The sequence below is a fragment of the Hippocampus bargibanti genome, linkage group LG18 (assembly GCF_051943395.1).
Source record: "Hippocampus bargibanti isolate YZ-2025 linkage group LG18, ASM5194339v1, whole genome shotgun sequence".
Lineage (NCBI taxonomy): Eukaryota > Metazoa > Chordata > Actinopteri > Syngnathiformes > Syngnathidae > Hippocampus > Hippocampus bargibanti.
The window spans coordinates 9,939,628-9,956,928 of record NC_142751.1 but is presented as its reverse complement, the minus strand read 5'-3'; the positions used below and the strand labels follow the sequence as shown (position 1 = coordinate 9,956,928).

The 17,301-nt window shown below is 40.9% G+C and overlaps 1 protein-coding gene across 7 annotated transcripts in view; it reads left to right on the top strand.

Moving 5' to 3' along the window:
- kcnn2 (potassium calcium-activated channel subfamily N member 2) overlaps nucleotides 1-17,301 on the top strand; it is a 33,514-nt gene that overhangs the window by 621 nt on the left and 15,592 nt on the right. For 2 of the 7 annotated variants that reach the window (XM_089019991.1, XM_089019993.1), the window contains exons 2-4: nucleotides 2,788-2,855; nucleotides 6,177-6,986; nucleotides 7,400-7,495. In XM_089019991.1, the coding sequence (XP_088876117.1) occupies nucleotides 6,615-6,986; nucleotides 7,400-7,495 (468 nt within the window). In that variant the 5' untranslated portion in view covers nucleotides 2,788-2,855; nucleotides 6,177-6,614. Of the gene's footprint in view, nucleotides 1-101; nucleotides 174-2,787; nucleotides 2,856-3,734; nucleotides 3,842-6,176; nucleotides 6,987-7,399; nucleotides 7,496-17,301 lie in introns of all 7 variants that reach the window. The other 5 variants (XM_089019995.1, XM_089019997.1, XM_089019994.1 and 2 more) reach the window with 5 other exon arrangements.

Here is a 17,301-nt window from a genome sequence, read left to right as displayed (position 1 = left end):
TGTCTTGTGCGGGAATTCAAGTCCTCACTTGTTTTGTATTTATGTGTAAATAGTGGTTGATTATCATAAAACGATGAACCTATACCCGCATCTTTTTGCAGAGGTGTGTTAGTGTATAAAAGCAGATCCATTTGAATGAGACTGGACTGGTTCCGAATGAGCTTAAAAATACAGTAAGTGTTCCTTTGTTGTGTGTTCACAAACATCCATTAGCTGATGTTGTTGTTGCTGTTTAGCTAGCTCCAACTGGGTCCCACAATGGCATCTATATAGGTGCTGCGTCCTGGGTACCTGCAGACCCAGGAAAGCGCACCCAATACTGATTGGAGGGTTGCGGTGCTTTTGCTGATGATATCCTCATCTAGATCAAAAACAGAAAAAAAAGATGTTTGCCTCCAAAGGTAGTCAAGAACATCAGCATAGACACACAGGCACATAAATCACAGTCGACTACTTTGCGCTGTTACATACAACTCAATTTGCAACTGTCGGGCTACTTCATATCAGCCACCCACGTATAAAACCGATGCGCCGTCTGAAATGCTCCCCACGTGGCCGTAAATGCGGCTGAAGCCGTCCTGGAAGTTGCAGGCTTTGCCGAGTGAGCACTTTTCAAGCAGATAAAAATGAGCTCTCTCTCACTCTCTCTCCTCATCCCCAATTGAAGCCAACATTTCTGGAGCTCCTTAAATACAATGTGAAGGCACCCAAAATGTTATTTACTCCAAAACGGTGCAGATATGTAAACTAAAATGCTGTTTCACACCCTCCCCGTTGCCGTGTATTTCAAATCAACGGTTCAGAAGAACCTTTGAGAAAAAAAATGACAATCTTTTCTGTCCCAATCGCCCCCCCTGGGTCCAAAGTAATGATTAAACCCATAAAGCGTTTTCATTCTCAGGGATAAGTGACATGGACCCAAAGGACTTTCGAGTAGATGTCTAAAAATGATCGAGTTCTAGGAATGTTTACGGCTATCCTATCTAATTCACATGACGTGAATAATTAATAACAATGTACTATATCACTTTGCATTGTTATGAAGTGATAGAGAGAGAGAGAAATGTCTTAGCAACAGTTTTTTTTGTTCATTGCTAGGGTGCCAATAAAGTGCTGGCCAGACCTCTGGCAATGTTTTCCCCTGCCACATGGGGCAGCATTTCCCTGTTTTCCATGCTAGTGTTTTGTTCCTGCCTCAGCTGTTGTTAATTATTATTGCATTGTATTTTGGGCAGGCACCCTCATTTCAAGCTCATATAACTCCAAACCCATATAATTTAGGAATTAACTCTTTTTACTGATGAAAGAAGAGAGTTACGTTTTCTAACGCTGTATTGAATATTTATGTAGACCTAAAACTCAATATTATGTTGGTGCTGGAATTCAAGTGACAGTGACAAATATCCTGGCACTGGAGTGGACATATTTTTGCACGTTCGGCAGTGAATTGGATTGGATTGGATTGGATTGGATTTGCCTTTATTAGTCTCACAGTGGAGAAATTTACATTTCACAGCAGCAAAGTGATGAAATGATGAATGAGTTAATGGTTAACCTTCATTGCTTTTTTTTGTTCTTTTTTGTTTTTGCTTTATCTCCTTCAAATCGAGTTTGTATGTTTCTGAATTGGCCAAAGGTGTTAGCCTATGTTAGCTGTGCTGTCCAAAATAGCTAAATGGACGACAGTGCTACAATTTGGGGAGTCTCAGCGACTCATTTACATTTAAAAGGATGATATTGTCATTGATGTCTTGTTTTCGTAAAAGTATTACATACCGTATTTTCTGGTGTATAAGGCACATCTCCAATGAATGGTGTATTTTCAAACTTTTTTCATATATAAGGCGCACCTGACTATAAGGCGCACCTTCAATGAATGAAAACGTTTCCCTAAATATGATATATGAAGATATATGCTTTCCAAATATAAGGCACACAACATTGTAAGGCGCTCCAGCCAAGGCTCGGGTTGCGCACTACTTCTACAGGGGAAAATGGAGTCGGTAGCTGCTGACGGTAGTTGTGAGACCTGTTGTGGCTCAATATTACATCACATATAAGGCACACCTGCGTATGAGGCGCAGGGTCAGCTTTTGAAGAAAATCAAGGCTTTTAAGTGCGCCTTATACACCGGAAATTACAATTTATTTGACTCTACAATGCTGAATTTTTTTTTTTACACTTACACCTACATTTTTTACACCGTTACAATTGCGACACACCATTTAAAACCTTGCTTTTAGAGTGAATACATATTCCCATTTGTATCTATAATGAGAACATTTATAGCTGCAAAAAAAAACAATTCAACTTTTGGGCCATGGCGTGATCATCTCCTCAATTGCGCCCATTCTCTGCTCTCCCTTCTTGTGAATTCGAATTTAGCAAGACATCGGCACAGTTGCCATTTATCAAGTGTGACAGTGGATATAAACCCGCAAGTCCTAATCCCGTGTGGTGCCATCATGGCCGTGAGCGGGACATTTAAGGCCGATTGACCATAAATCTCCCACTCAACGTTATGTCAGTTGCAGGGTGACTAAAACCAAGCTGGATTTTAAGCATCGGGCTAGAGAGGAAGTGGAGATAAAGTGTGAAAGGATGTTGTTGTTGGGCTGAACACCTTTTGTCACTTGGGTCATGTGACGATTCGGGTTGGACTGGCCATTAGGCGTGGCGGCCCGCCATTGTTGTTTGCCAGTGGGTTGTTATTTAATGATTCTTTTTTTGTATTTTAAGCATTGAACGTTTGAATCTTATATTCAATGCATATTATTTGTCCTCCAGGTTGTCACTTTCATTAAAGAAGCCCTGATCACTTCCATTCATGTCTGCAATTGCCTCAAACCGGAAAGGTATCAACGTGATAAGTACACACTTTTATTTATTTATTGATTTATTTATTTAATGGCTACAGGTGTTAAACACAATGATATCGTGACACACTTCACTAAGTCGCAAGTGACACTTTCACATTCTCTCGGCCAAACGTGAAAAATCTCATTAAAAAGCAAGAGCAAATTTGATGGAGGTGACGCCCCCCCCCCCCCCCCCCGTCCACCTCTGTCAGAAGTTGTCGACAAACGTCAGAAAGACATATAGAGAAGTAATGAACCTCATAATCGCTCTCTCGCTAATACACCCTTCCTCCTTCACGTCGCTGTCATCTCTCGTGTTTTTTAATTGATGCTCTTCATCTAAATACCGATTTTGATCCTCTGGCATCTGTCGTCGTAATCATCTCATTCCTTCAATGCCTTAAAAGCCTAAAGCAAGTGAAAGTAATTACTCCACTTGAACATCACAGGGATTTTATTTTTTCTTTTTTTTCTCATAGCAACCTACATTTGTTCCCTCAATAACAGTATATGAATCCGGCGAGAACATCTCACAGAAGAAGTTAGAATATATATTTGCATTGAGGCCAAGTGGGGCAGTGACAGCGTGTACATTGAAAGTTATGTAGATTTCATCGTTGGGAGTTATTTTCAGTACTTTTCATACTTTTTTTGTGTATTGTTTTTATTTTGACTGTTTTAAATTGTGTGAAGCACTTTGTGATTTTAGCTATGAAATGTGCTATATAAATCAATCTTACTTACAGCCATCCGGGATTCTGGGTTTGGGATTTTATTTATTTATTTGCTTATTTTCATATTTAATGCAAAGGTGACCGCTTGACAGGATATGATTTATTCAGCTCCAATGACGTTATTTGAATTTTTTTCCATCAGCGTGTTTCCAAAAGACTAATGAACAGATGTCTCGGATTTGATGAAGTGCCTTCATCAGTGCTTTGGACTGATGAAAAAATGCTTTGGAACGGAACGCGCTACTCTCGGTAAGACCGGGTCAACGGGTTCGTTTTTATAATGGACTGACTGCTACTTTGATCCAAAAAGAACTTCCGTAAGGAACCCACTGAGCAAGCTGTTAACTTTCGTATGTGATCCAAATCAAATTGAGGAAGTTGAGGGGCAGGAGTGGGGGCTGACTCTGGAATTATTATGTGTTGTGTGGTGGGATGTTTCACCTTTAATAGCTTTTTGCAGCTAGGGGAACTATGATAGGCCCCAGCTCTAACATACAAAGGCTTTATTTATAACATTGAATAAAAGTTAACTTTCCAGTGTCCCTCTGCAATATCGAAATGGCTTTTGGGGTCATTAACTTTAGTTAGACGACACTAACTAGACATGGCGGGATCTTACTATGGAAACCCAGATGAAATTTAGTGTGGGAGTTCATCAACAACATTATGCAGTCCATTTTGGCACATGAAATTTCTATTGCAGGTAGTTTTTTTCTGATAATTTGCAGACAGTATTCACAAACACCATCATTCCATTTGCGATTAAGCTTGTACCCATTACAGTTATGGTTGAGCTGAAGGTTGTCATAGCTGACTTTAGGGGGAGCAGTGGCATATAACCAGGGCCAAGTTGCCAGGCAATCGTAGGGCAAATTTTGACCACAAAAATGCTCACATTAAAATTTTACAAATAGGGCCAGATTTTGGTGTGTGAAAAATGTAGAGGAGGGGACAACCTTGGCGGACATTCTTTACATATAACAGCAATTAATTAAACTACATTTCAGCGAGACATTCTGCGTTTCACATTTTTTTTTTTTATTTCAGCTATCTTAAGCATGTGTATAGGTTCATTTGAAACATGCATTTCAAAATTGAATGGATATTGACAGTTAACTTTCCTCATTTTGTTGATTGTTGCCATTTTAGAAAATTTGGGGCCTTATTCGGTCAATTATTCATATACTAATTTGCTGTTCCTAATTTAGCCTCTAGATGGCAGCACTTATCACACACAGGAAACAGTGCTACTGCCCAATGTATACAATACAATATAATACAATACATATTGATTTATATAGCGCTTTAACAACAGCTGAAGCTGTAACAAAGCACTTAACGTGGACAACGATCATGTACAGGAAATAAAGTAGTCAAATTCTAATGCGGGTCAAATGTTATTGATTTTGTGACGGAGGCTGCGGGCCGAATGAAAATTGACTACGGGTCGCATTTGACCCCAAGGCCTGACTTTGAACATGCTGATATAAAGTCATTCACCTCTTTCAAACAAGTTGTGACACAAAATATTTACACATGCAAAATCCAGCATTGTTGGGACCTGGTGAATAATGTAAATTAAAAAAAATCGTTAAAAAAGATAGAGTGAGAAGTTCGTTCACGGGACCCGGAAGCAACTTCAGTGAGTGTATATATATGTGTGTGTGTGTGTGTGTGCGCGTGTGCGCGCGTGTGTGTATGTGTGTGCGTGTGTGTGTGTGTGTGTGTGTGTGTGTGTGTGTGTGTGTGTGTGTGTGTGTGTGTGTGTGTGTGTGTGTGTGTGTGTGTATGTGTGTAGACAAACTCGCGTCCGCCCACGTGACCAACGACCAATCAAATGAATCAACTCACCATGGCGTAACTCAGACGTCGAACTCGAGGGAGCGACAATAAATATTTTCGAGTCCGGACTTTACGAGGAGCCGACATGGCTCCGGTCGCTGCTAAATGACAGGCTGTGTTTAGATTTGTAATATAGTTATTGATAAAGTACAGCATTTGGTGACAAACAAAAATTCAAGAGTTATATCGAGAGGAATTTTCGGGTGCGTTACAAGACGAACAAACGGATGGAAAGATAATAATTTGATCGATACGTTTTTAGGATGGATTGATTAATATTTCATATATAAATGGTGCGGACAGATGAACAGATGGCTTGGTCGATTGTTAGTTGGACATGCGCTATAATAGAGCGATATAGATGGATTGATGGTTATGCGATCGATACTTTATGGATACAAAGATTTTACTAAAAGCATGCTGGGGGGGGGCAATGGAAAAAATAAAACGTTGTTTTTCTTTAGCTTGAGCGACAACAAGCTAGCGATGCGTATTAGATATGGAGACAATATCAAAGAAGTAGACAAGTACGCGACGAAACTATTGTTGCATTGGGGGCGTTTTTGTTTATGTATTTGATCAGTCGCTACACAACTCTTGTACTTAATTAGTTTATACTGTATACGTGCGACAGTGTATATTGAGGAGAACGAATTAAACCGCAGCTTTCAGCGTTTCTTGACGACGAAGCAGTTGTTTTGTTCCACGTTGCCCATTCGAATGTGTTTTGGTTTTCCTACAGGAGCCGAAATGGCTCTGTCCTGGAACGTAGTAGACCGACGACTGCTGCTTTAAAAAAAGGAGAGAGAGGGAGAGACGTGATATGGGAAGCCCGTTGCAGCTGCGGAACCATTTCTAGCAAGCTCAGCGGTCGGAACCGACTCAGTGCCACCGGCACCCCTGCGAACAGCCGCCGCGCTACACCTGCACCTGCACCGACCATTGCACCTGCCATGCCCGGGAGAGCTCCGTCGTCCGCGGGACGTCACCGACACGCGGCGGGGTAACTTTGAGGACATCTTCAGAGACATTTTCCAGGCGAGGCATCCGCGACCGGACCCCATCTAGTCATGCTACTTCCTCCAGGCATCCCCATCATCCTCCTCATCCTCGTCGTCAGCAGCAACATCCGCAGCATCCCGGGGCCAGCCACGCGCACGCCTCCCGCCATGAGACGGCCATGAGCAGCTGTAGATACAACGGCGGCGTCATGCGGCCGCTCAGCCACTTGAGCTCGTCCCGCAGGAACGTGCACGAGTTCGATTCCGAATCCCAGCCCCTGCAGCCCCTTTCAGCCGCGGACGCGTCGGACACCTTGGCAATCTCCAAGCCGGAGAGCCACTCGGCCACGCTCATGCCGTACGCGTCTGGGGACGGAGGTGGGGGGAAATCGGGAAAGAAGAAAAACCAGAACATTGGGGAGAAGCTCGGTCACAGGAGGGCCTTGTTTGAGAAGAGGAAGCGGCTCAGCGACTATGCTTTAATTTTTGGAATGTTTGGGATTGTTGTTATGGTTGTAGAGACGGAACTCTCTTGGGGATCCTATGGAAAGGTGTGTATCTTGAAATTTTTGCAACTTTTTTTTCCAATACACAAAAAGTACACATACAAACAGAACTATCGTTTGGGTCCCCTCTATGTGCTCAAACCACATCAGTAGGCTCCAATGTTAATTTTTCTTAGTCTTTCGAGCTAAAGTGTTCACTATTTTCGGGGTTAATGAGCCATATTTTAAGCTAATACAATACAGTACAATACAATACATATTGATTTACAGTATATAGCACTTTAACAACAGCTGACGCTGTAACAAAGCGCTTAACATCGACAACTAAGCTAAATGATTTGTGCTTTTACAACCAGCAGTCTTTTTTTTTTGATCCAACCGTGTACCCCTAACTGTGATGTTTCTTTGTGATCGCCACAGTCTTGTCGCTGGTTTTTAGTGGTGTCGCTCTCTTCCAGGAGTCCCTGTATTCATTAGCGCTAAAATGCCTGATAAGCCTTTCTACAATCATTCTCCTGGGCCTGATTATCATCTACCATGCAAGAGAGATCCAGGTAATGAAACACACCTTTTGTGTAACCATCACACAAATACACACTACTTTTTTTACATGCTGAGTTGCCCAAGGGTGATTCGGGTTCATACAGAATAGTCACAATTGCTTTTACAAAAGTACTGTTTTTAGAAATGGAGCATCTCAACTTTGTCGCGAAAAGACAATTTTCTATAAATGGGTGTTGGATGCACACTTGTACTCAACAGCAGATGGGGTAAGGCACCCGTGGGTCTTTATTAGGAGAATGTTTCAAAGTGTAGTTCAGTTGTTCGTATATCCATTCAATTCACCAACCAGTTCTCGCAACCCCTCCCAGAATTGATGAAAAGCAACATTGAGATCACAATGCGGAAGTAACATCAATCAATCAATCAATAAAATCAATAAAAACTGCAGAAATGACACATAATAAATAAATATAAAAATATATATATTAAATACTTGTTAGAATAATAATTGGTTTACTTTATAGGTATAAGGCTTACTTAGCATTATCCCTAATGCGAATTAGCACAATGATTTTCTTAAATGTTTCATTTTTTTCGGTTACCCGACCATTATCCTTGAAAAAATATCAATTTCCAGGATATCCTCGCAACCCTGTAGGAAGCATTCTCGGACCCCTGGTTCAGAATCAGAATCATAACTCCTTAACTCATTCACTGCCTGACGATGTGCAAAAATGTGTCCACTCCAGTGCCAGGGTTTTTTTTGTCATTTTCACCCAAAGTGCAGGACCCACAGAATATTGAGTTTTAAACGACATAAGCATTACATTTCACATAAGAAACCTTCAACTCTCTTCTTTCATCGGAAAAAAATGGGGACCTGGAAACGGATTATTCTCATTTTTAATGGTTTCCTATGGGAAATTAATGTTTGGAAGACACACTTTGCCTTGTACACACTTTCTGGGAACCAATTAAGTTCGTAAACTGAGGTATCACTGTAGTTCGATTCCTCCTAAAGTAACTGCTGATGAATTACAAAGTTCATGTTGGCATTCAAGTCGCGCATTCGCTGTTTGCCTTCTGTCAGCCTTTCCAGATTACACATATCCATTATTCCATTCATGAATGAGGCCCTCTCTGAACTTTTCTTTCCGCCCGGGGAGGGGGAGGCGGATTTATTTGTGATTGACGTTGTGCCGTCGTGCATTCTTCATTCTTCATTCTAGCGGGTTTCCATTACTCGCCTCTAACAGGTTGCCTTGAGTCTTTCAGCGTCGCCTCAGCGCACATTTATTGGCTCCCGTCCCCATAACGCTTTCAGTGCATGTGCATCAAGAATACGTTGGATAGTCTTTGACGTTGTCGAGTGCACGTTTTTGTCGTGGCAGTGGAAGTGTTGCGATAAATATTGCCAGCGTGCCCACTTTGAGATCCGATTAATCTTCAATTTAATCCATGCCAGATATTTTTACATACACGCTGTGGCTGCTTGTTTATTGCAATTTTGGTTTCACGTCATGAGGCGCACCTGTACATCGCCTCATATCGGAAATACACGTCGTATTAGATTTGATTGACACTTTAATTGGGTGTTTAATTTTTTAGCATTGTGCGCATGGCGGGTTAGTAATATGTTGCCATATTAAACTGGAATTGTGTAAAACAGCCTTAAATTTGCATCACACCCATCTCATGGGGCCTTTCTATTTATATGCCCGTATGCCTTCATTTTACCATTAAGATTCATGAATGATTTACTTTTTAAGGGGAGGGGTGAAAAAAAGTGCTCTATCATGCAATGTTAATACAAGTAGACATTCCAAATGCTGGATCCCAACGTTTATCCACCGCAGCAAGATATGAAGTTTTTTTTAAATCCTTTGACCTGCAAAATTTGAGCAATGTGTCTTTGCATAATTCTGCTCGCGGACAGAGATTAAAAACGAAGCTTCATTGGTGGAATAATTCATCATCGAATAAAAATATAAAAATGCCTCGTTTAATTACAGTGCGAAAGCTTCCTTTTTTCAATTCAAAAACTTTTGAATATGTTCGACTTTTTGAAGCGATAATTTAACACAAAGAAAGAACAATTAGCACACTGAGCCTTCCCGTTACAAATTTTGGAATTTGCAAAAAGAAATGTGATTTCTTGACAAGGTGCATTATCAGTTTCATCCATATTTAGAGTCGTGAAGCGTCTCCAAGGTGCTTTTTAGTTGCAGACTGATGAAAATAGTCTTTTTTTTTTTGCCCCCGTGCAATGAAAGCCATTATGCATGCACGTCCCTGTGCATTCCCAAATGTCCGTCACACACCGAGCCATCATAAGTCTCCACAGTGCAACATTTCAGCACTCCCAGCCATCTGAAAACGGATTCACTTGTCAAACTCAGCAAATATGACTGTCAGTCGTTTATCTGCTTTCCTACAACAGAAAATATTTTTGCTTGTCGGAAAAAAGGTCAGGGCCGACAGGGATGGATGCGGTTTACCTGCTGTCACAGGAATTAGTTTGGGAAGCATGTCCAGGGGCTCAGAAGGCCTCCAGATTCGGTCGGGACGGGAAGTAGATAGATCGGTCGTTAAGTAGATGGATCTGTCGGTCGGTCGGTAAGTAGATAGATCGGTCGGTAAGTAAATAGATCAGTCGGTAAGGAGATTAGTCGGTAAGTAGATAGATTGGCCGGTAAGTAGATAGATTGGTCGGTAAGTAGATAGATTGGTTAGTAAGTAGATGGATCTGTCGGTCGGTCGGTCAGCAAGTAGATCGATCAGTCACTAAGTCGATAGATCGGTCGGTAAGTAGATAGATCGGTCAGTAAGTAGATAGATCGGTCGGTAAGCAGATAGATTGGACGGTAAGTAAACAGATCGGTCGGTAAGTATGTAGGTCGGTCGGTTAGTAGGTAGGTCGGTCGCTAAGTAGGTAGATCGGTCGGTAAGTAGATAGATCGGTCGGTCGGTAAGTAGATAGATGTATCGGTCGGTAAGTAGATGGATCAGTCAGTAATTAGATGGATTGGTCGGAAAGTAGGTGGATCGGTCGGTAAGTAGATAGATCGGTCAGAAGTGGATAAATAGATCGATCAATAAGTAGATTGATCGGGAAAGCAATGGGTAAATGGATAAATAAATGGATAAATAAATACATAAATGGATAAATAAATAAAAAATAAATACGAGGAAGAGATTTGATCAACGAGGTCGATCAGCGATCACTGTCACGCGAAATCCCGCATTTCCCCCGATGCTGACGTCGGTCTCTATTTTTAGTCCTCCTTGAAGTGTTAGCGTATGATCAAGTTGCCTCGATTCCTCTTGTTGACACGTGGCCGTCCGCCAAAGGAATTTTTAGACCTTTTAACTTGAGCTGCGGTTCGCTGTGTTGGCAGGCGGCGACTTAGCGTAGTGGCGGGGGGATCGCTTTGCGTCTCTCCCGACTTTGATTTGTCATTGTCGGCGTGCAGGTGTCATCCTGCTTTGAAATGGTCAGCCGGTTCACCTTCCTTTTCTCCAGGGAGGGAGGTGATGTGTTCCCTTTTTATTTCTTTTTTTTTTTCACGCTCACATCAAAGGGCTTTTATTTTTCTTTGCCCTAGGGCCATTTCTGTTCGGGCTTACATTGCAATGCTTTGTGCCTATAGTACTGCTGAGGTTTCTGAAATGTGGACTAACTCTAAATTCTTTGGGGGTTCCTGTGCCCTTGAGGTGCGTTTTGAAATTTGCATAGTATAATTTCCCAAGCAAAGCAGCGAGAGAAAGGGCACCTTTAAAATTGGTGATTGGAGTTATATTTGGCATACCTATTTGGGGCAATGTCATTGTAATAGCCGTTGTCATTGTTTTGGAATGTTCATTAGTGTATAGAAAGTTTTATTTAGTTTTGACTGTGAATTATTTATAGTTTTTTATTTGTTTGAGAAGGTTATTAACTCAATCACTGCCAGACGTGCAAAAATTTGTCCACTCGAGTGCCAGGCTTTTTGTCATTGTCACTTGAATTCCATGACCCACACAATATTGAGTTTTAGGAATACAAAAACAGTCAGTACAACATTAGAAACCTTACACACTCTTCTTTCATCGGAAAAAAATTGCTAAGTTATATGGGTCTGGAGTTATGTGAGCTTGAAATAAAGATGGCTTTCCATAATACAATGCAATACATGCATATTGGTTTATATAGCGCTTTAACAACAGCTCAATCTGGAACAAAGCGCTAACATGGAAAAAAAGGAAATGCTGCCCCCATGTGGAAAAGAAAAAACCATTACCAAAGGCCACGCGCTTTATCGGCACCCAAGCATGAACAAACAAAATCCGAACAAATCCAGTAATGGCGCTCTACGTTTGTCAGAGATGTTCGATCGGACACTGTGGACCAAGGCTCGAACACAGAAAGATTGTCTTTTACTGCCGGCAGGAGACGCAGCCATTCATGACAGACGCCTGAATTCTGCAGCCCTCTGCCAAGCTATTTATTGAGAGTATATACATACATAGTACATAGTTTTCTTGATTAGAATACCACACCTCTTGAGTTCTAAGCACGAACAGCTGTAAGCAAAAAAAACATTGTCTTTTCCATGAATTGATAAATTTGTAACCTGGCTAATGAGCTCTTCCTGTGAAGGAGTTTCCCAAGTCCTAAATTCTGTTCAAGGCCAGATCTCCTAGATGAAGATGAAATGTAAATTTCTCCACTGTGAGACTAATAAAGGCAAATCCAATCCAATCCAATCCAATCCAAGATGACAGTTTTAGAGGCTGTGTCAGTTGACCTCAGATTGACCCCAGTTTCTCTGTGATTGTATTCGAGTCACACATGATCACAAAGCATATAACAGCATGAAACTTTTAAAAATGATAACTTCTTACTCTCCATCAACGTCATATTTCAAATTCCCGAAGAAATTTTTGAATGGAAGTTGATGAGTTGTTTTTATTTTGGAGGGGAAATGTTTCATTTTCGTTTTGTTTTTCTTAGTTTTAGTACTAGTTTTAGAGAATTTGACCCTCTCAAGAGGAAGACATTTTGTGTTGTGTTTTATTTCATTTGTGGTTTTTAATGATTTTTCAATACAATAACTACCATCTTGGATGCAATTGCGCCCATAAACAACATGCTTGTGTGATAAATACCAAGCTTTCCAGATTACAATAAAAAGTTTAGTTCGCTAGCAAGAGAAGCAACATAGATCAACAAAAGAACCTTCTTTTTTTGTCTTCAATGTCACAGGTTGACACAGTCGGTTGGCAACTTGGGACTCATTAGCTCCAGCGATTGTACCATACGTTAACGCTGCAGTAAATGTTTAAATGAAAACCATTTCTCAACCTGAAAGATAGAACAGTTTTGCTCCAAATGGTCCCACCTTGAAATTTTCTCAACACATGAGACTTCAGACTAGCGTCAAGTGACTCAATTAGCTGCCGACCTCAATGTTTTCTCAGAACATACAAGCTTTTGGGGCAGACATACTTCTTTGCTTCCCTCTTAGAACCGTAAAGATGATTTATTGATTTATTATGTAAATGAATTTAGTAAATAAATGGACTAGTTTTCCCTGTTGCATTTAGCTAACTAGCTAGCAAGCTCATACATCAACAACTTCCTGTAGATTTCTATTTATATTGCCTTTTTGGAAATTCACATCTCAAAATGAACAATTCCACCATGTTGGACACAGCTTTTGTGATATAAATGAATTTAGTTAACAAATTGACAAGGTTTCCCTGTGGCTGTTAGCCAGCTAGCTCATATATCAGCAGCTTCTTTTAGATTTCTATTTCTATTCCCTTTTTGGAAATATACATCTCAAAATGAATAATTCCACCATGTTGGACACGTCTTTTGTTATATTAATGAATTCAATTTTTTTTGCTGTTAGCTAGCTATCTACCAAGCTATCTCATACATCAACAGCTTCTTTTAGATTTCAATGCTACATCTTTTTCAAGCCTTGTTGTACAGCGCATGGGATTAGTGCATGTCTAAAGTGAGTGTGTGTGTCTGCCAGGCGAAGGTTAACAGGATCAGATTGTGTGTTAAAAGATCCAAACAGGAATGTCTCCCTTTGACGCTGATAGGATCAAATATGGTTCGGTCAAGAGAAGAGGGTCAATCCATGGAGGACGAAAAAGGAATAGGCCATTTGTTGACTTTATTAATACGCTGCCTGCGTCTGCGGCAGCTTGAAATGAATTTGGACTTGTTCCTTGCCTTCTACGGGCCACAGAAGCAATTATTCTGTCAAAGGCTGATTTTACAAACCTTTCTTTTTCCTGATAGAAATATGAAGACGTAAACGATTTTCTGACATGCCGTATGTGTTGAGTGGGCCTTTAAATGAATCTGCCGCGCAGCCTTTCTACATGAGGCTGCGGCATATGGCATTCACACTAACGTATACAATTCATCTGGTCTGTGTTCATTGCAGCTTGAAAACAATTATTTTCTTTCGTTCTCCTGCTCAAGTTGATGAGTTTTACATCAGCTACACCGTTACAGGCGAACACGCTGCATGATTTTTTTCCTTAAAAAAAAAAGATAGAAAAAAAGAAAAACTTATTAATTATTCTGTTGATGTGTGCAGTCACTTGCAGCCCGTACACAAAAAAAGATGAATATGTGATTTGCTGGCGTTTCCTAACGCCACATCAGATTTTTTTTCAAGAAGGTCCCATTAGAATGTAATCAGGAAATGGTTTCAGAGGATGAGGTGCCCGCTATGTTGTTCTTAGTTTATAAATGGCTGGTTGGTTGCATTGTGGACATACAAAAACACGCTATGCTTTAAAACACAAGATGATATCGGCTAACTTGTGAAAGAGCAAAAAAATAATAATTCACGGGTGCCACTAATTATAACAACAAAATTCAGCATAATAGTGAGGTGTATTTGTTTGTCAATGAAAAGGTTTCTTCAGCCGTCATCTGCACTTCTTTGAAGGACTCGGACATTTAGCTCCTCATCCGAAAAGCTTCGTCAGCGGACTAAAGTTGTGCCGGTAGCTCTGGCCCTATATATTTATATCCCTCATGGACAGACCTCTGCTTTGATAGGTCTCTGCACTGACGTTGGGGGGGGAGCAATGGACTACTCCCTGAAGCTATTCTGATTACTTCTTTTGTCCTGTCTGACTGCCTCTGATTGCCCCATTTACTCTGGTATCACCTCATCAGCATGACTAAGGCTACGTGGTAACGATCTAAGAAGTCTTTGTATTTTTTTTCCTCTCAATTAATTTGACTGGGCTTTTTTTTCATCACATTTGACTCAAATCAAATTTTACCGACATACTATATTAAAAGTTCGACTGACCTTACAGGCAGAAAAAAACTCGCTTCTAACATGACAATGAGCATCCGTTTTAGCCTTTGTCTGCATGCCTTATCGCTTCGTATGCATCCAGTGTGTCAGAACTGTTGTCCTTGTGCCACCGTTGAATGTTTGACACTCTGCATTAAAGGGCCCTTGCAGATTGTATTTCAGGTCAACCATTACCCTAATTGCTTCCAGCCGCTGTGTAGGCTCTCCTTAGCCAACCAGGGTTTAAATGTTTAATTACATTGTTTTGAGGTAACGAGCTCTGTAAACGCTTCGCCCGGGGAAATGTGTCTTGTTTAAAATGTAAAGTAAAACGCAGTTTGAGGTTTTTGCTAGTGTAAAGAAAGTTGGAGGTGGCCAGTGGGAGAAGAACTGACATTTACAGGTGTATGTGTATGTGCGCGCTCTCTCTTTTCTGTATGTTTGTGGGGACACAAACTGTAAACACAGTCACCTCCTGGGGACCATTTAACGCAGAGGTCCGGAACATTTTTGACTAAGAGAGCCATAAAAGTAAAATATTTAAAAATGTTTTTCAGTGAGAGCCAGACACACACACACACGCGCGCGCACGCGCACCACTTTTCAACAAAAATGTCAGAATGTATTATTTAAAATAACTGTGATAGTCCTCACCATTAGCATGAATGGTTATCCGTTCCTCATAATTCGTAAAAATCCATCCAAACGATCTGAATGAAAGTCAACTTGCTGGGCCCATACGCGAAGTTACTTCTAACTAGCCTGCACATGGCTCATTAGCTTCCACACTTGCTTTCCGCTGTCTCTCGCAGAAATATATTGATGCAAACGTTAGCATGGGGCTTGTCAAAGTGCCACTGACATTCGACTGTTTCATCGATTGTATTGTTTCATTGCATTCAACCTGTAGTGTACGATACTCGTCACCTTTTTTACTCGTCGGGCTTATTTAAAAAGGGGTGTTTACCTGTTTCGACATCAACGGCTACCATCCAATCAAAATTGCTCTTGAACATGAAAAAATGTTACAGGAGCTGCTCTGAATGTGCCTGCCTGTGACATTTTTAGCAAAGGCCCATGAGTCACGATATTAACTGATTGCGTTTGTGTTAATGTGTGTGTGCGTGTTCGTACGTGTGTACATACTTCTCGCACAGATGCCTGCTTGTCAAAAGAGTTTGGTGTCACTCTGCTGATATGAACAACGGCCACTGAAAATTTAATTGACGCGTGTGTGTTTAGGGGGAAACGGATTGTGGCTTTTAAATAATTCTAGAGGAGTCGGGCAGGCTTTGTGGCGCCACTCTGGGGGGCTTGTAGCTTGCTCTGTTCTCATTGAATCATACAAACCAGCTTTTGACGTGTGTTGGGGAAAAGCAGGCAGCGGTGGCATCCATCGAAAAACAAAGATGGATGTATGGATGGCCTTGAGGTGTGTTCATTCGTATCCTACTAAGGAAATGTGGCATGACAGCATATTAATGAATGTTAGCTTGAAAAATGACAAAAAGGGGCTTCCAGTTTCACACCCAAAGAGAAACGATGATTCAGCAGTTTAATTTTTTCGTATCTCTGCTAAATTTACAATCTGGGTCAATGATCCCATTAGGCCTTCAGGACTGTTTTCACCTCCATGATGAGGAATCTCAAATTAGACTAAATGGAAACTTCCTGGCAAGTTTCCGACGTGAACTTTCTGTGACTGTCCTCTATGATGGGATGACCGTATCCCCAAACGCAAGTTTGATGTTATGACGTCTAATCAATACATTTCACATGCGATTACAAAGTATAGTGCGCCTCATAACTCAAATCAGTCTCCGTCTGTTTATGTAGATCCGACTTAGCTCGTCTAAGGACTGCAGTGGTAAATTAGCCAATAATTATCAAGTCTGTGCGGCACTTCTGTTTCCTGACCTGTCTTTGAACTATGGTAAATTGCAACGTCCCGATCAATGAAATGAAGGAAGTGAAATACAAGCACGGTGTTAAGCCAGCAAAACAGAGAAGGTTCTTTGTGGATTTTAAATTTGAAGTAACATCAGAAAGATCTTGTTGTTACATGTTCAAGTTAACAAAAAAAAAACAATGCTAAGAAATGGACATGGCTTTGTATTATGATGATGATAATGATTACTGTTGTTGTATTATAATAATAATTATTATTATTATTACTTTTTTATGGGTTGCTGCTGGGTGTCGGCCGTGTTCACACCCACTACGGAGCCCCTCCAGGAAAATATCAAAAGAAGGAAACCTCCACCCATGTATACACACACTTACTATACCTACATTTTGCGCTAGTTGCGAAAAATAGCCCTCCTAATATATGCTGCCAATTTAGCTTCTACTTCACGACAAAACAACCTCCCGGGAACCACCGTTTATGCTTGCTAACAGATCCATGTTATGATATATCTGCGAGTAGTCCAGACCGCATATACATATCGACAGACCAGGACCTTAATGGGAGCTCCGATGGGAATGGCAGGAGAAAAATCAATTTGACAAACGTTGTGGAAGCCAATGCGCTTTGA